Source organism: Diorhabda carinulata, chromosome 11 (genome assembly GCF_026250575.1).
Source record: "Diorhabda carinulata isolate Delta chromosome 11, icDioCari1.1, whole genome shotgun sequence".
Lineage (NCBI taxonomy): Eukaryota > Metazoa > Arthropoda > Insecta > Coleoptera > Chrysomelidae > Diorhabda > Diorhabda carinulata.
Window position 1 is genome coordinate 5349307 of NC_079470.1, and position 20739 is coordinate 5370045.

Here is a 20739-nt window from a genome sequence, read left to right on the forward strand (position 1 = left end):
CCGTTTCTAGCTGTTTGTAACTATTTGTAACCGTTTCTACTTGTTTCTAACCATCTCTAACAGTTTCTAACCGTCTCTTATTGTTTCTAATCGTTTCTAACTGTTTCTAACCGTTTCTAACTGATCCTAACTGATTCTAACTGTTTCATACTGTTTCTAACTGTAACTATTTGTAACTTTTTTGTTTTTCACAAAAGTAAGTGCCTATAATTCCTCGCACTGACGAGGCAGTTCATACTGTCATGTGTCCATCAAGACCATCAAGATAGAAATGAGCTTCATCCGATAACAAGATATTGGTCAACGTTAGAAAGCGCTCAATCATATGGTTTTCGAAGTCAAACATCTTGAAGCTTCTATTCTTGTAACCTAACCTAACCTAACCTAACCTAACCAATTTTGTAAAGGTACAGCACCAAATCTTCATGTGAAATGGTCAATGTACTTTTAAAGCAATAGCACGCTTTCGAAAAAACAAGTCAGGTTTGTGATGAATACTTTCTAGGTTTTTGAGGCCCGGATTTTGGTTTATCTAGTTTATCTAACCAACTTTTCAGTCATTCAAACGCCTGACACATAATTTAAATGATATTGCAGCCGCTATGATTCACGCAATCAGCAATACAAAGGTGGACTTTCTTTTGAGACATCTTGTTGATACTATCATAAATTATGAAACTAAACATCAGAACATTATCCAAATATTTATAAAATATAAAACACCCAAAAACGAAAGAAGTTATATTATATATCAAGTATCTTGTAATTATCGTGGCGCTATTTACATAGGACAGTCATCACATTGTTACAATCTAGATTAAAAGGTCATCCTCGAAACGGAATCAAATACGCGAAAACTTTTAGAAATGGTTGCATAGGAATGAGAAAGCTGTAAATTATGAAAGAGACCTGAAAAAATCAAGTCAAATTTATAGTTCTACTTTATAGATTTCAATGCAACAACTTAATTAGCACTGCTACAGTTTTTTCCAGATTCTAGACTGATTGGAATCAAAAATTGGTGGCCGAACATCCAACACGGTTATATATTACAAGTGTTCTATTAAATCATTACAGATGTATCCCAATTTATATTTGGAGGTCTACCACTTGATGTGATTTTTTTAAATTCATTTGACTGATTCAAGTTAATTAAAAAAAAACAAATGGTCAAATTAAAATGAATAGGGTTGATTAAAACCTCTCGAGGGGTGGGAATATACAGAAAGTTTTATAAGATATCGATGACACTATTGGTTCATTATTTTTTATAAAATAAAGATTAGACAGCTCACAATAAATATATATACGAGGGTTGTTACTTAAGTTTCGAGATAGACAAATAAAAACAAATTTTTATAATTGGAAATGACTTAATTTTTTTTCAAAATATTCTTCATTCAGATTAATACAGTTTGTATGCATTTGAAGCAATTTCCGAAGCATTTTTTTCCATTTCGATTGAGGTACCTCCAAAACACGCTTCAATCGCTTCTTCAGCTGTAAAAAACGTTAATTTTTGATCTGCGGGGATAAGAAAAAATATTTGAGTGCCAAACGGCGATTTTGTTCAACTCTTCTTGCAAACAAATGCTGGTATATGATAAATCGAGATGGCGCTTCATCGCCAAAAGTTGGAGCGAGTTGAATCGGCACGCTGCTGTTGGTTTAATAAACAACTAATATAGTTCACCATCGAAAATATCAAATTGGACATTCACTTTAGTATCGCCGTATCTCAAAACTTAAGTAACAACCCTCGTAAATATATTTTTGAATTATAATTCGCGGTTAACTCAAATAAATTGGTGTTCATCCTTGATAACTTACCGATTTATTTCAAGTTCATTGATCTCAGTCTATTCGAACTACTGCGAAAATGCGGGAAGCTGTTAATTGTAAAATCAACTATCAAAAAAAGGTGTAAATTCCAAGGTAACTGTAAAAGTTCTATCAGTGTATTGCAGATGCAATTAACAAATACGAAACTGTTGTTTTCAGCGGCGGGTAACGCATATTATCTTAAAATGGATCATCAAAAATATGAAATCGAATTAGAAATTAATCAAAAATAAGAATTCAAGTCCAATTATAACTGATACTGATAAAGATGAAAGATTTATTGTTATAAACTTTCAGAATATGCATTATAGAAGCAATAAACAAACTAAAACAATTAAAGTCGAAATAAACAAGAAACGATAAGATATAGAAGTGGAAAAAATGATGAAAGCATCAAGAATATTGATAAAAATACAAATAAGAAAGTGATGGAAACTTTCGCAAGATAATAGACGCTCTAGAACATTCTAGAATCCTTTATTATTTTATAGACTATTCTGGAATGTTCAAGAAGCATTTATAAATTCAAAACCACGAATTTTAAGCAAAAAAGAGTTCCTTCCTAATCAGTAATCAGTAATCCAGAATGTTCTGGGATGCTATAGAATGATCTAGAACATTTTGGAATCCTTTAAAATTCTCTAGACTATTCTGGATTGTTCTAGAAGCATCTATAAATTCAAAACAACGGATTTTAGGTGGAGATCAAAATCTTTTTCATCGTCATTCAGTAGATAAATATTTCAGATTGTTTTGGAATGCTATAGAAGGCTTTAAAACATTCTGGAATCTTTTAGAATTTTATAGACTATTCTGGAATGTTCAAGAAGCATTTATAAATTCAAAACCACGAATTTTAAGCAAAAAAGAGTTCCTTCCTAATCAGTAATCAGTAATCCAGAATGTTCTGGGATGCTATAGAATGATCTAGAACATTTTGGAATCCTTTAAAATTCTCTAGACTATTCTGGATTGTTCTAGAAGCATCTATAAATTCAAAACCACGGATTTTAGGTGCAGATCAAAATCTTTTTCATCGTCATTCAGTAGATAAATATTTCAGATTGTTTTTGAATGCTGTAGGAGGCTTTAAAACATGCTGGAATCTTTTAGAATTTTATAGACTATTCTGGAATGTTCAAGAAGCATTTATAAATTCAAAACCACGAATTTTAAGCAAAAAAGAGTTCCTTCGTAATGGGCACTAGACAAATCAGTAATCCAGAATGTTCTGGGATGCTATAGAATGATCTAGAACATTTTGGAATCCTTTAAAATTCTCTAGACTATTCTGGAATGTTCAAGAAGCATTTATAAATTCAAAACCACGAATTTTAAGCAAAAAAGAGTTCCTTCCTAATGGGCACTAGACAAATCAGTAATCCAGAATGTTCTGGGATGCTATAGATTGATCTAGAACATTTTGGAATCCTTTAAAATTCTCTAGACTATTCTGGATTGTTCTAGAAGCATCTATAAATTCAAAACCACGGATTTTAGGTGGAGATCAAAATCTTTTTCATCGTCATTCAGTAGATAAATATTTCGGATTGTTTTGGAATGCTGTAGGAGGCTTTAAAACATGTTGGAATCTTTTAGAATTTTATAGACTATTCTGGAATGTTCAAGAAGCATTTATAAATTCAAAACCACGAATTTTAAGCAAAAAAGAGTTCCTTCCTAATGGGCACTAGACAAATCAGTAATCCAGAATGTTCTGGGATGCTATAGATTGATCTAGAACATTTTGGAATCCTTTAAAATTCTCTAGACTATTCTGGATTGTTCTAGAAGCATCTATAAATTCAAAACCACGGATTTTAGGTGGAGATCAAAATCTTTTTCATCGTCATTCAGTAGATAAATATTTCAGATTGTTTTGGAATGCTGTAGGAGGCTTTAAAACATGCTGGAATCTTGTAGAATTTTATAGACTATTCTGGAATATTCAAGAAGCATTTATAAATTCAAAACCACGAATTTTAAGCAAAAGAGAGTTCCTTCCTAATGGGCACTAGGCAAATCAGTAATCCAGAATGTTCTGGGATGCTATAGATTGATCTAGAACATTTTGGAATCCTTTACAGTTCTCTAGACTATTCTGGATTGTTCTAGAAGCATATATAAATTCAAAACCACGGATTTTAGGTGGAGATCAAAATCTTTTTCATCGTCATTAAGTAGATAAATATTTCAGATTGTTTTGGAATGCTATAGGAGGCTCTAAAACATGCAGAAATCTTTTAGAATTTTATAGACTATTCTGGATTGTTCAAGAAGCATTTATAAATTTAAAACCACGCATTTTGGATGAAGAAGAGATCATGCCTGATGGACACTTGACAAATCAGTAATCTAGAATGTTCTGGGATGCTCTAGAATGATCTAGAATATTCTTGAATGTTACAGAATTCTCTAAACTATTCTAGATTGTTCTAGAAGCATTTATATATTCAATACCACGCATTTTATGAAAAGATAAGAATATTTTTGATGGACATTAAATAGATTTGGGATGTTATAGGATCTGGATTGTTCTAGAAGCATTTATAAATTGAAAACCACGCATTTTTGGTAAAGAAGAGATTCTTTCTGATGTACACTAGACAGACCAGTATTCTAGAATCTTCTGGGATGCTATAGAAAATTCTCTAGACTATTCTTGATTGTTCTAGAATCATTCATATATTGAAAACCACGTATTTTGTATACTCTCGATTGTTCTGGACTATTTAGAAAGTTTTTAGAATGCAAAAATACGTCCTTCAGGTTAGAAATGAAACTTTCTTACTTGATGCAAAAGAAAACAAAATTCTGGTACCGGTACAGACTTTTCTTTTAAAGTTTTCCAAAATTGCAAAGGGTCACTGAAACTGATGCATTTCCGAAATTTGAAAATCGAATTCTTATATACAAATTTGTTTTTTTTGTACCCATTCTCCCCCTCTTATAACGCGCTTATTTTTTAAGCAATCTAATCTAACAATGGCTATTGTTTCCCAGTAGAAGACATTCATGTCTATCAGCATAAAAATACGATTCAAGGTCAATTCAATAGTCATTTCTATTTTAAATTACGATACAGATAACAATCTTTTAAGTTTAACTAGGAAGACGGTCATTCGGGTCAATTCGCATTGAAATAATGATAGTTTTTAAGGCCTTTTTTGCGTTATACGTGTACTATGTACGAGGATGGTCACAGAAGCACCTGGACCAACAAAGAAAACACAAAAATTTTGAAAAAAAATATATTCATTCATCAATAAGAGTAATAATCGTTAAGCTACTGAAAATAGCCGACATCACATCTTCATTATTGGAAAATCTTCAACCACCTAGTCGTTTTTTCAAGTCTGGGAATAGAAAATTATCCGAAGGGACTAAATATGGCGTATAGGGTGACGGAAAATGAGGAATATCATTCTTTTCCAAAGCAACAACGACAAAACTGTACAAAATAATGATTAGGCTGTATCGGATGAGTCTTGGGTACTACTAAGAAGATTACTAGAAAGAAAAGTACTGCGACAAATACTGGGAGTGTAAAAATGAACAATGAGACATGGAGTAGAAAGAATGATCAGTGCCCAGAGAGTCAGGTAGTTGAGACATGTGTGCGGAATGAATGCAAGCAGAATTTTTGAGAAAGTACAAATGGAGGGATAAGGAACTAGAAGAAGAACAGGCAAGCCGTGAAAGGAATGGATAGGAGAGGTAACATCAGATTTCAGAAGATTGGAAAGAAAGATCAGAGGATAGAAACGGTTGGAGAGGTGTAGCAACAAGAATAGAGAAAAAAAAATAAAAATTAATGATTTTGAAATAGATGATATGGTTTGTAAAATTTTTAATTGTGAAAAATAATCTAGTATAGGCCTCCAATGACTTCAATGGAGTGTTTATTATTGTCAATAGTTTATTTTTTGGAGATTTTAGTGGTTTAAAACTGATTGATAAAGGTTGATACCATTTTGATTTGTATTATACAAAGTTTCATATATGAGACATGAAAAATCGACAACAAAATATTTATCAGTTATATTCACTAGTAATTTTAACAGAATTTGAATTTTCAACGACCTCAAGATTTTTTCAACAATATACAGATGGTTCAAGAACGAACGTGGAGATAGTCGACTTTGTTTTTGTTATCTCGTCACGGTCGCCGGATGGATGAGAGATAATGGAAATATGTTTTGACACTCGAAAACAAAAAAATTATTAATTTTTACATAGTTTTTGTTTTGAAAAATCTTCTCGATAAACTCATGAGCACTCAAACCACTTAAAACACCTCCAGGTGATAGAAATTCAATATCATATGCTTCTTTTGTTAAATTACAAGTTTTGGTTGAAATTTCGCAATGTTTTAATTGAAATTTCACAACAATTCGATGTTGTAGAAAAGCTCCTATAACGAGAAACATCTAGAACGCCTTCTCGATAAACTCATGAGCACTCAAACCACTTAAAACACCTCCAGGTGATAGAAATTCACTATCATATGCTTCTTTTGTTAAATTACAAGTTTTGGTTGAAATTTCGCAATGTTTTAATTGAAATTTCACAACAATTCGATGTTGTAGAAAAGCTCCTATAACGAGAAACATCTAGAACGCCTTCTCGATAAACTCATGAGCACTCAAACCACTTAAAACACCTCCAGGTGATAGAAATTCACTATCATATGCTTCTTTTGTTAAATTACAAGTTTTGGTTGAAATTTCGCAATGTTTTAATTGAAATTTCACAACAATTCGATGTTGTAGAAAAGCTCCTATAACGAGAAACATCTAGAACGCCTTCTCGATAAACTCATGAGCACTCAAACCACTTAAAACACCTCCAGGTGATAGAAATTCAATATCATATGCTTCTTTTGTTAAATTACAAGTTTTGGTTGAAATTTCGCAATGTTTTAATTGAAATTTCACAACAATTCGATGTTGTAGAAAAGCTCCTATAACGAGAAACATCTAGAACGCCTTCTCGATAAACTCATGAGCACTCAAACCACTTAAAACACCTCCAGGTGATAGAAATTCAATATCAGATGCATCTTTTGTTAAATTACAAGTTTCAGTTGTGATTTTTCAAAGTTTTAAGTGAAATTTCACAACAATTCGATATTGTAGAAAAGCTCCTATGACGAGAAACATCTATAACGCCTTCTCGATAAACTCATGAGCACTCAAACCACTTAAAAACACCTCCAGGTGATAGAAATTCACTTTCATACACTTTTTTGATGAATTATACATATTAGTTGTTGTTGTTGTTGTTGTAGTTTTGTTACAGTATACACATCCGCGTATTCTACCGTATACATCGATTTCTTCGAAAAGCCTTTGATATTGGTTAACCAAAAAAAAGAGTCAGTTATGTGATTGTTAGATTCGCACCATGTTTGACACCCAATATTTATCGTTATTGCGAATGTACAGGTTTAAATATGCACGTTAGCACTTCTTAATCAAAGTTGTTAACGCCTTTTTTGATATTTAGGTGTGTATTAATCGCAAATATGAAAAATAAATCGGAAAAATCAACACATTTGCCTGAGATTTTACACGATTGAGTTGTCAACTCACTTCCAAAGGTTAAATAATTGATTAGTGATTAATATATCCGAAAATACTTGTTGTTTATACAATTTTTGAATAATTGTTGAGTGAATTGTTTTATTTTTCAATTAAAATCAGAAACCGTAGGGCTATAAAGTAGTCATTACCTTCAAAATATAATTAACGAACACCTTGAATTTATACTCAATTTTTTTTTCATTTTTACACACAATCGTTTTTTTTACTAATCGATTTCAACTTTCGTTTCCAACATTACTTCAGTTAACAGTATATTGACCTTTTAATTCGATTTAGTTATAGTTCTACGGTATTCCATTGTCTATTTACTTTAGATTCAGTGAAGGTTTCGGCGTTGAATAAAAAAAAATCATTAATCTACCTCTATACGTATAAATCGAAAATTCGATCCATAATCAAGAATAAAGCCTTTTCAATCATCTTCTCACCGAAGATTTCGGACCAATTTCAATTAAACTATATGAAAAACGCGATGGAAAAAGGGCGGGAGTACCACAAGGAGTAGTACCAGAGGTACCCAACCAGTAACGATAACAATAAAACTCCAGGAAGTCATGAATGTAGAGGATTACCATGAACGAAGAATATTCTACAATAAGACGAAAATATACCAGAAGATAACGTTCAGGTCAAATACCTGAGATACATACTGAGCCAAGGACTGACTCTTTGCGCATCTAGAGACTTAAGTCGCTGAAAGAAGCGCGAACACCAGGAAAATATCAACCTGTGGCAAGAAATGAACGTCTATTGGTACATCAACACCCAGCAGATTTATCCAGAGTTGGATAAAAAGGAATAAACCACCAGAAAGCAGAAAAAACAACAACAGGGAAGACAAATATAAGAAAATGAACAAAGAAAAGAAGGAAACAGGAAATATCTTGAGTAGGGACAGCTTCTAGAAGCTGCGGATAATACAGATGAGTAAAGTGCATGGACTATCCTGTGGAAAAGAAAAGGATAACCGCTAAACCAGTGGATGGAGGATGAGGAGCCAGCAGCACAGAAAATTGACGAGCTTGTCGAAAGAGATGTGTAGGTAGATGGAAACTCTTTCAGGTTTGCAGTTTAGGAGAGTTGGATTGAAAAAAGCAATTATTCAACCAGCATAACATTTTTTTTTTTTGAATAATGATTCTGTTCATCTATATATTCTTAAAATTAGGACTCTTCTGTTTCAAAATTAGTTTTATTTAAGTTTATCTGAATGTTCTTGATTCTTAGACCTTTTGATATGGAACGGAATCTAATACGCGAAAAAAATCTAAAAAAACGACAAATAATTTGATTTATTAAGTACTGCTATATATTTGCGATATAAAGACTAAGAAAAAATTGATTTTTCTTATTAGAACATTTTCTATTTTAATTTTATTCTTATTTTTATGTTCATGATGTAGGTGATCACTTGATTAATATAAATACTCAAACTGTCCTTGTTAATATCATATTTTGAGAAAGACCTGAAGAAAAGTCGAAACGTCAAATTTTTTCTTTGAAAAATTATTGAAAAAACTAATTTTAAAACAGGAAAGACCTAAAATCAAGAACATTTTGATGCATTAATATCAAAATTAGTCCAAATGTCAATATTTATCTATCTATTTATCTGAATTTTTTTAGAGAAAAAGTCAAAGTACACAAATTTATATTATTCTAAATGGAACACCCTGTATTTTATTGTAAAATTACATTAAAAAATTGTCGATTTTTGATTTTTTAGAAAGAAGTTCCTTGAAATTATTAAAATACATGAGGAAGCGTCTATAAGTCCTTTTAAAAAAAGTCTTAGCCACAGTTAACCAGGACTGAGCAGTAAGTTCTGCTATCCGATATCGCGCAAGCTAAGTTTGTTCTCCAGCCGATTTTTGGCTCAATTTAACGTAATTCATATCAATCATCCATCGTACACCCCTGATTTAACGCCTGTGGATTTATTTCTGTTTTCCTGCATGAAGAAAATCCTGAAAGGGGACGTTTGCCCGGAAGACGCTTTCTAATAAGTCAAAATATACAAATTTATATTATTTTAAATAGAACCCCCTGTATTTTATTCTAAAATTACATAAAAAACGTCGGTGTTTGATTTAAGTGAATTTTTTAGAGAAAAAGTCCTTGAAATTATTAAAATACATGAGGAAGCGTCCCCCACCCTACCAGATGCCATACGTGGTTTTGTTCAACAATAAATATTTAGTAATAATTATTTTTTAAACAATGTATTCATGATCCTTCTCGAAAAATTAAACTTTGTGTGCCAAATAATATCATTTTCTTTAACAAAATTTCAAAAACTGCCTTCCCCCGTCACGTGGATTAGCGTAGTACTTGAGCTTATCTTTCCCCCCCCCCTATTGGTCGATCAAAGTGGTTTATGGACGTTTCCTAAGTATAATTCCATACAAAGTAATCATTCAAAAGATCCGATATCTACAATTCCCTTGGATTTTCAATATGCGAACTTTTAATAAGCATTAAATCATAATCGATTTCGATTTAGTCACCCTGTATAACGAATATTTAACCGCAAATCACTACAAATCGTTTCTCCCCTTCAATGACTGTATTGATTAGAAGATTTTTTACGTATTTTTAAGTATTTTTTAAAAATACTTAAGAATTGGAATTTACTTAGGATGAGGTTAGAATATCATTTTTCTTTTTTATTTATAGGCTGATAATTCAAAAACGAGATCTAGTACGAGAAAATTTATTCAAATTTCTAACATTAGTTCAATTTGTTACCTAAATTTTAATTATACACCCTGTATATTCCTCTAGAAATGTCACAATTTTGATTATTTAATTTTTAATTAAATACTTCATTTAGACGCATCAATATTATTAAATTACTCATTATATCTTATCAAAATACAGTCTAATATTCTTGCCAATCTAGAAATAATTTTTTATGATTTTTCCTTCGTGTGTATTCGTCGGCATATAAATCAAGGTCAAGTGGAGGGGGCGCGCTAGTTTCATCTCTTCCATCTTTGAAATTAGGACTGTTAATGCTTGGAAAATAATTTAAAGGATAATAATCCCCCGGAGATTTATTTTTTACATCTACTTTATTCTTTGTCTCGAATTTCCTACCAAAAAAATGTCTGTATAAGTTTAATTGGATCTAAATACATTCAATCCATGTTTGAAGTACGAAAGATGTGATTCACTATAATTTTCAGTACATAAATTTACGTTTTCTATTGCAATTTACTTTGCACATTGTCTGACCAAAACTTTCATTTCAGTATAAAAAATATGATGCATCTTTAGAGTCAAAATATTTGTACACCCATCTTTAATTTCAGCGTCGCTGTTAAATCTTTTATCCTTTAAACTGACCTTCAACTTTACAAACAAAAAATAGTCGAACGAAGCCAGATCAGGGCTACAAGGTGGATATTCAATCGCCTCGTTCTTCAGCCTTGAAAACCAAAATTGTGTAGACGGGAATATCATTATTAAACAAGCACACCCCTCGATATTTTTTCAAAAATTGTCGTGTTCATGATTGTATTTGACACCTTAGCAGCCCCAAAATATTGTAGCCATCATTTTTTTGGTGCTTTCCGTGACTATTGCTTTCTTTGGAACGAGCTTCCGTTTCTAATGTTACTTCATGGATATTTTTTAGATCTTGGATCGGATTGGATTACACTTTCTTGGTTCTTCCCAATCACAGGACCTCCCGCATTTGGGTCATCTTCTAATGATTCTCGTCCCCAGTCCAACTTAGAACAATGTTGAATTGTTGAAAATGATCGACACAAATCACCATAAACTGAATTAGAACCATTATTCTAAAACAACTTGACTGATTGGTCGTTCGAGCTCTGCCATAACAAAACGGATCCAACCAGCAAGTTTAAACTTTGTGTAAAACTTGTTGAGACTTGTCACTGGCGCGTGCAAGAAGATTTTTGCGAACGCACTTACTATATGACGTCAAGACCTCAAGAAAGTGTCAAAAATAGTAGATAAATAGATGCGCGGTCCTTGAAAAGGCCCCACATGACTAGATGTCAAGTCAAATGACCTTCCGGGTCACTCCAGAATCCTTGTCTGCCTATCCATTCTCCAAAATGAACCTTAAGGTACTCCCGCGGCGAATCTCCATAATAAATATCAAATTAAGAAAAAACCATCACCCTCAAAGTATCCACTAGTTTTAAGGGCGATTTTAGTTAGTTTAGTTTGTATATTATTAAGGATTGATATAATTTTTCTTACCCCTTCCACCACTGATTACTCTGGAATGAATTGAACAAATCTCCAAATCCGAAAGGCTTGGAATTGATACCAAACGTTGAGGAAAAATCGAAATCCGGATTGAACGGATTGAGCGGACCACCGAATCCACCCGCTTTCACATCCACAATTCCATCGGGCAGAAAACCTTGGAAAGGCGAAATAGGTTTTTGGGTATCATCTGATTTATCGGATTCGGCTTTAACATCCGATTCGGGTTTTGATACTACAACTGGTTTTTGTTCGGAACTAGCAGCCGGAGGATCTCTATAATTTTTCCCCAGGGGTTCTCTATCGGAATCGTCGTCTTCTAGAGATATATCATCTTCGACCGCTCGTCTGTTATTAACCAAAGGATTACCCCAATCCCAGTTCACTCGATACGGTTCTTGTTGTAATTCGTGGAAAAGACTGAGATCTCTGAAACAAATAGCAAAATGAACAAAAAAAAAGCACAAACTAGTCGCTGGGAATATTGGAAATAGAAAGTTACGTATTTGATAGGCTTTCATTCCTTTCAAGTCTTTCATTGAAGTTTAGATTTACTCCATAGCTCGTGGTAGAATAATGAGCAACCAAGGGCAGTCAAGCAAATGTCTTTGATAGGCTCGGGGCTTGTTAAAAGCTTCCCCATAGGTAGTTTGAAGGTAGTAGGATTCAATGGACCCAATTTGCTTCAAATCCAGGATGTACCATGGTTTTTGCGCTTGCGGGGCTTGGATGATATCCAGCAGCTTTTCTTCCGTAAAGAAGAGGATTCGATCATCCCTCAGGCCATTACCGCTGGTACAGTTGTAGCCAACTTGTGGTTCAAAACATCCTAAGAAGGTGAAGGAGGGTTGGAGGTCGTGACAACTTTAGGATCCAGGACCGTTAAGCCATGAGCCGTCTCGGCAGCCTTGGGCTTCCTTCTCTTTTTTCCGCACCAACGATGTTGCGGCGTTGGGACTTGTTAAAAGCTTCCCCATAGGTAGTTTGTGGGTAGTAAGATTCAATGGATTCTGTTTGCTTAAAACCCTCGAGGAAAGCTCAGGATGTACCATGGTTCTTGCGCTTGCGGGGCCCTCGAAATTTTGTTCACGACACCTGATTAGGTTAGGTTAAATGAACCGTCCCTGGGCCTCGTAACCAATGTGAAGGTCCAACGGTTTCTCGGGGGGGTCTAGATTCATTTATCTAATCATTAGTAATGAAATTAGGGAATTTGTAGGGCAATTCTTATCCAAAACTCGAAAATTCATTTTTAGATCTTTCGAAAGTTTTAGACGTGCTCGATTTTTTGGAATACGTTGTGAAAGGTTTCGAAGATTATTACCGTGTAGTTTTTACATTATGTGATCTATGTAGAGCATTTGACTGCATCTACATCTAATTAGCTCAAAAATCCGTTATTAAGTAAAGTTAAATTAATTTATTTCACAACTTTTATATAAAACATAAAATTGTTTATATTAGTACGGTCAATATTACTGAATATTTCATTAAATTTTCATAAATGTAGATTCCGAAACACACTGTATACTGTATAATAATTAGAAATATGAAAAAAATTCATTTACAGATTTTATTGGTTTGAATGTTTCCTTTAGGTGATTTCTAGTTGAATAAATTAATAAGTACCCAAATAGAGGTACCACTATAATAAAAAAAATGATAATGCACTTCCTTTGCTTTAATAGACAATTTTAATGTGAATTTTAAAGGTAAGCACTTAAATAGCAATTCAAATTCGGTGTAATATACAGGGATTCCCATTTTAAAAAATTAACTATTTGGTTCGCAAAAAAATCAAAAATTTACGACAAAAATATAAAAAATTTTGTTACTACCAATACAGAATGAGAAGTTGTTTTTTGTGTATAAAATTCCGATACACAACTGTTAATATACGAGGGGAATTCATAAAATAAGACACGGTTTTGTAAAAATAAATAAAAGAAAATAGAATAATTATTTTTTGTGGGTTTCGTCAAAGTGAAAATCACTAGATATAAAATCGGTACTGTAGTTTTTCGAGTACTTATTGATTCCAAAAAAAAATCGTGAAAGTTGTCACCATAAGATACAAATTCAAAAACCATTAAGTGATTTTCATACTAACCTATTTCAATTATACTGTCTAACGATACGTTTCGATAGCCAAGTTACCGTCTTCAGAGAAAGAAGATTGACAGTATTAATATACGAGGATTATCCCAGAAGTATCTAACCCAACTAATAAAACACAAAATCTTTTCCCAGCGATATTCACTACGTTTGATTCACTTTTTATAATAAGAATCGTCAAGCTCGTCAAAATACCAGTTGAGGAGCTTGACCACCGAGTCATTTTGTCAAATCTAGGAAGAGAAAAAACTCTCAGGGGACTAAATCTGGCGAATAGGGTGTACGAGGTAGCAAATCAAACTTTAATTCATTAATTTTGGCCATTGCAATAACGGATATGTCAGCTGGTGCATTGTTTTTATGAAACAGCACGTTTCTGCTTGATTTCTTCGCTCAAACTTTGCAATAAGTTCGCAAAATATTCGCCGATGATTGTTTTTGGCTTTAAAACACTCGCTGAAAATATCTTTACGCTTTCTCGTGACCAAATTTTGTGTTAATATAAGTAGAATGTTTAAATTGTACCAAAAATGTCCACCAAGAACATATCCTAGTTAAAAAATGACGAGAAAACATCGAATTGTACAAACACGATCCCCGATGTTTGGACGAAACTTGGAATAGCACCAACGTCTCTTTAAAAAAAAAACAAAATCGAATCAAACGGAAAATCTTGCCGATATCGAGTTTTACACATCCTCTGACTGGTTAATCACGAGTTTGTAGAACCTGGAACAACCATGAACATCAAATTATATCTGGAAATCCTCAAACGAGAAGAAATACTGTCTTTAGTGTGGCCAGTTGGACATCGTAGGTAACTGAAAGTTCCACCAGGATAATAACTCCAATCCTTACTACCTTTATCGTCTCCTATTACAAAGTTAAATGAAGACTACTGAATTCTATTTAGCATCGATTTATAAACGTCTTGTTTCCTGTATTGAATCCCTTTGTCTCCTCATTTCTTCATTTTGGATTTTATATCTCAAGCACTTTCATTTGCTCTTTGTATTATTTTAAATCATTTAGAAGAGGAAAACTTTTCGTAAAACTCTCGTAGAGTCCCTATTCATCAGTTTAGTATGTTTTAAAATGTCTTTCCAAGATTCAGAAACCTTTTGCAAAAGCAAAGCGACTGGTCTGCCGAAGACTTATTACCGACAAACGTTGGATGCTGATTCGGAAAACTTATTCATAATACATCCTAATATAGCTTCGAGTATTTCCTTCATAGTCCAGTCAAAATAAGTAAAAATAGTCCAGTGCATTGGCCACCCATTTCACCAGATTTCAATAAAATCTACTCATTCTTCTGGGGAATGAAAATGCATGCATTGATGTCTCAAATCGTATCATTCAAATGCTAAACGGAATGCTACAAAACTAGCAGTAGAATTTGGAGTAGGCAAGACTATAATTTCTGATTAGGCATCATCGCCTGAGTGAACTTTTTTTACAAGAGTTGTGCAACTGAAGAATGGCGTCCGCCAGTTGACAATAGCTGTAGAGCAATTATCTTCAAATAAATCTGCGGTTCAAGCTTTTCTGGATGAGTTCGGTAAATCAAAAAACTCTTTAACAAAGAGTTCGTCAAAGCTATTAAACGTTTTAATAAAGCAAACTAGTTGCCGAATAAGGCAATTCTGTTCATTGACAACCTCCCAATGCTAAACTCTGATACAGCCTGCGGACCAAGGGGTTCTTCAAGCAATTAAATTAGCCTATCATAAGAAATTTCTTCCTACAGTCATTGAAGGAGATTCTAAACTAACTTTAATTGAAAGAAATCAAGAAAGTGACAGTGAAAGATGTAGATTACTGGTCAGCTGAGGCATGGAATACAGTTACTGATCAGGTTGTTAGAAAATCTTGGAGGAAGCTGTGGAATTCCCTTGATTTTGTTGATTCGTTAGATGACAGTTCTAGCCAAGGATCTCTGCTTCAAATGGTGAGAGAAATTCCCGGTTGTGGAGAACCAAACGATGAGTGGATGGCACAAGATCTGGATACCCACGAAGAGCTTGCCGATGAGTACATAGCAGCTGCAGTGAACCGCTTAGAAGCGGAAACCGAGAGCAGCGACCTTGCTCTATGTCTACAACTGTTGACTTGTTGTTTACGCAGCTTCAAACAAGTTTTATTCTTTGAAGCAATTGAAATTGACCGACATGACGAACCGTTCGCAAAATTAGTGATGAAATACAATGTTGTAAAGCCTCAATAAATCGTAAGTCTGTTCAAAATGATGTTCTATTGAGGACCCGAACATTAGCCCTGATTTTCCGGATTATAAGAAAAATCAGTTTAACGGGGTTCGGATTGCATAAAAAAATCAACATATTTCAATTTTAGGTTTGATAAAAAAAAACAAAAATGTTGGTAATACTTTTTGATACATACATGAAATAAAATTCATTTGGAAACACCGAGAAAATAATGTATTAGTATTTTGATACACCCTGTATCAAATTCAATGAATATTAACGTAATAAATAATGTTCCAGAATTTTTACTACTTTTGGAACAATTTGGCCGTAGTAGATCTTCATTCTTTAATTTCTTTTAGATTATACAGAGTATTCAATTTGTTACGATTTTTATGGGAACTTAAATACCCCGTGGAACACATCCCAACCCTGTATTACTGTAATTGGGGATTCCAAATACGCGATAGAATGAATATACAGTAATTCATTTGAAAAAATTTGGAACACCCTGTTAGATTGTGAGGAAAGTTTACGATCACTCAAATGTTCGAATCGATATCTCGAAGTGTATCACATTAATCAATCACTCTGTATAATTTATTAAAGTAAAATAAATTTTTTTTGTACACAAAGAATAAATAGAAGCTTACCCGTATATATCAGATTTCACTGCTCGTACGAAAAATAACCCACTCAAAACGAATAATGCACGAATTAGCATTTTGACCGAAAGTTTGTTTAGAAAAAAAAATGATTTCAATAACCGCTTCAAATAATGTTTCGCTCGTCGACTAACAAACTTTTCGCGAAAGAGCCGCCATATATAAACATGGCCGGATGGTGGGGCACCGTTCGTCGGTGAAGAGATAACACCGTTAGGTCGCTGTTTGTTCGGCTCTTCTTTCTAGAAGGTGAACGATGTTAAGTATGTAGTCCATACACCTACGATGAAAGTCAGTTTTTTTTTCATTATCGTTGTTTTTTTTTAATACTTATCTCTCGAGATGCATCTGATAGTCTAGAGAAACTTTTCCACAATATCAACGTTCCCGTGTAGATATTTACTCGTACGTTTATTTTTATTTAAAGTTGAAATACTACCAGGTAAATTGAAATATTGTTTGTTTGGAGAAAAAATGAATTAAATTTAAGTAATAAACGCAATTATTGAAATGGAGAAAGAGAGAAGTGAGATTTTGGAAAAAAAATATTTTTTTTAACAAAAAATTAGTGTAGAAAAAAACAGTCGAGAACTTATAACATAAATCAGTGATGGTTTTACGCCTAGGCCAAACCCGGACCTAGTGTGGCAAAATTTTTGAAATAACAACATTTTAAAAACGAAAAAAATAAAGACAGTCACGAGATTTTAATTTTTTAAAAGATGTATCACATTATTTTGGTATTTATTCGAATGTCAGAAATTCTATTAATAAAATAAATAATGTTTAATTTTCACATTATGGAGGAGCATCAAAAAGACAGTTCGCCATGATTTTAATGCCTACGAGGACTGTTTTTTTTTCAACCTCCGATAGGCTATAAATAAAAGACAAGTTCATATGGAACGATAATTTTATTAACAAAAGATTGGTCATTAAGGAAGAGATTGAAACATTTTTAATATCTGTGGACAAGCTTTTCAATACCCTCTTCAAAGAAACCAGGTCATCTGAAACGACAGATTCGCGTCCTTGGCCCCCTTCATCATTTCGGCCACCTTTGAACTTTCGAAACCATTCCCGCACAACACCATCACTCATTAAGTTTTCCCCATATACTCGACTCATTTTCCGATGGATTTCTGCAGTACTATGACCTTCAGTCTGTCGAATACGAATCACACTTCGCAATTGACACTTGGCGGGATCATTAATAATGGCGGACATGTTTACGTCACTGTTGCACAACGCCGACTGACTCTTAAATGTCAACAATGGCGGAGTGTGTAGTGCAGTCGCCTACAGCCTGGCCTATGGACGCCATTTTTGATTTTTTTTTTGGAATTTCTTGCTTTTTGTATACAATTTCTTATTTTTTGGAATTTTTATTTGTATACATTTTTTTGTATACTTTTTTTGTTTTTTGTATATATTTTTTGTTTTTTTGCATACATTTTTTTATTTTTTAGAAATGTTTCTTGCATACATTTTGTATTTATGTTTTGAAAATTTTTTTTCTTATATATTGTTATGGTATGAATATATTCAAAATAAATTATTAAATAATAATAAGATATAAATAAAGCAATAAGTTCAGTTCTGTTATTCGTTTACTTAGAGCAGTTTATCACAATAAAATAAATAACATTCTTTATATTAAGTTTTGGCCAACACTATATTCTAAATTATTATTTAATTTTGACAAATCCTGTATAATCAAAGAATTTAATCCATAAATTGACAGATAAAAACAGGAGCACCAACTTCAAAAATTTGTGTGACATACCAACATAAATTTTAAGGTTATAAATGATAAAATATAAAAATTTTGACAACTGCAATGATAAAATTAATAACATAGGAATGAAATAAATACAACAAAGAAATTATAGAATAATATTATTTGAATAAAGTCACAATAATTTAAAAATTTAGAAATGACAATTTAGTAACTAACTTTTAAAATAAATATCATTGGTTAAAAGAAAAAAAAAAAGTTTGTTTAAAAAAAAACAATGAAGAGAATCAACAAAAAAAAATTTTTTTGCAAGAGAAAAAAGAGTAAAATAATTCTAATTGAAATTTAAAAAAAAATTAAAATGTTGATAAAAAAGGCATAAAATATTCAAAGGATTGATAATTAATAATTGTATAAGTGTAGTAATAAGAAATTAGTGAAAACAATTAAATAAAGTGAAATAAGTGAGAATACTCACAAAGGGACAATTTCCAAGATAAAGAAGTTGTGAAAAGGAAAAGAACAGGAGTGGAACTACAGCGGAGTATCTGTTTATTCTGCAAGGCCGTAACAATTTCCAATTTAAAAAAAAAACACTTAAGGTACTGTTCTATTAAGTTTAAGTATTTCTTTTAGTATATAATATTTGAGTTAACATTTCCATATAATTTAGTTTTATGAGTGTAATTATGAGTATGAATGAATGAATGAATGTTTGTAAAATAAAATAATTGTAATAGCTAGTTAAGAAATTGTATATTTTGAATATTTTATTCATTATAAAGAACAGACCCGGTCTTAAAACTATTATAATCTGACCTTATAACCATAACAATTTATCGCAATAAATTTTTTTTAATTTGACCTCACAATATAATACCCTGAGAATAAAAAAAATAATAACATAATAAAATAAAGAAATTCAAATAATTATTAATGGCGCCCAAATTAAAATCTGATTTTATTTAAAATAAAATTTATAAAAATAAACATTACACACTATAATACCATAACAATATATATTTTTTATTTTGTATACATTTTTAGTTTTTTTGTATACATTTTTTAATTTTTTTGGAATCTCTCGTTTTTTGTATAATTATCTGTTTCTTTGAGAATTTTTTGTATACATTCTTTTGTTTTTTTGTATATATTTTTTGTTTTTTTTTGTACATTTTTTTATTTGCTTAGAATTCTCAGTTTTTTAATGTTTAGAAATTTTTGTTTTTCAGTATATATTTTGTTGTTTTTTTGTATTTATTTTTTTACTTTTTTGGAATTTGTTTTTACTATGCATTTTCTCTTTATTTAGGAATTTTTTATTTTTTTGTATACACTTTTTAATTTTTTTGGAATCTCTTGTTTTTTGTATTCTTTTTTTCATTTTTTGTGAATTTTTTGTATTTTTGTGTATCTTTTTTATTTTTTTCGGATTTTTTGTGTCTTAGTATACATTCTTTTATTTTTTTGGAATGTTTTGTTTTTTGTATATATTTTCTTTATTTTTTTGGAATTTTTCATTTTTTTCTATACATTTTTCTATTTTTTTGGATATTTTCACTTAATTTCTTTAAAAAATCTCTACTGAACAGATAAAATTACAATATTGAAGACAAGGAGCTTTTTCGGATAAAAAGGAAAGAAATAAAGGAAGACAAATAAAAACCACACGACAAATGCATTAATAAAGGATTGACAAGAGTGGGAAAATGATAAAAGGGGGGTGAAATAACCTTAATTCTCTGACACTAAAAGGGCATAAAGATATGAAGAAAATTTTTATATAAACAATTTGAAAAATACTCTGAAATTCAAATATTATAATTTTTCAAACATTTTCGAATTTTAGAGTGAATTATGGTTTTTTAAAATTTCAATAATCATTCCTTAAGCTGTAGCCACCGAAATTTTGTAAATATCAGTAACAGAAAAATTTACAGTACCATTTGTATCTTAAATGAAAAGATATTCCATTTTAATTATTATTTTTTTAATTTTCCAACCGTTTTCCCAAAATTAAAAAAAAATACTTTTCATTAGCATTTTTCACATCGACCTTTAGTAAAATTCCAAAAAATTCCTAATTAATCTAAATTTTCTGTTTAGTATGTGTCTTTATAGCGTGTTTTGATTTTTTTTGGGGTGCCAAAAAAAACTTTGTCAACTTACAAATATTTTTAATTAAAATTTTTATACATAAATATAAAAAATAAATAAATTTTTGTTGTAAAATGTTTACAATAATTGTCAATGAAAAAAGTTAAGAGCTATAATATATATACAGTTCTGGATCGCCCTGTACATTTTTTCTATGTCAATAA

The 20739-nt window shown here is 31.7% G+C and overlaps 1 protein-coding gene across 1 annotated transcript in view; it reads right to left on the bottom strand.

Annotated features, from left to right (window-relative positions):
* LOC130899385 (transforming growth factor-beta-induced protein ig-h3) overlaps positions 1-17007 on the bottom strand; it is a 54111-nt gene extending 37104 nt beyond the window's left edge. Inside the window, exons 1-2 of the mRNA XM_057809301.1 lie at positions 16669-17007; positions 11685-12122 (exon numbers count right to left, since the gene is read on the bottom strand). Coding sequence (XP_057665284.1) covers positions 11685-12122; positions 16669-16739 — 509 coding nt within the window. The 5' untranslated portion in view covers positions 16740-17007. The remainder of the gene's footprint in view (positions 1-11684; positions 12123-16668) is intronic.
* Positions 17008-20739: the final 3732 nt, after the last annotated feature.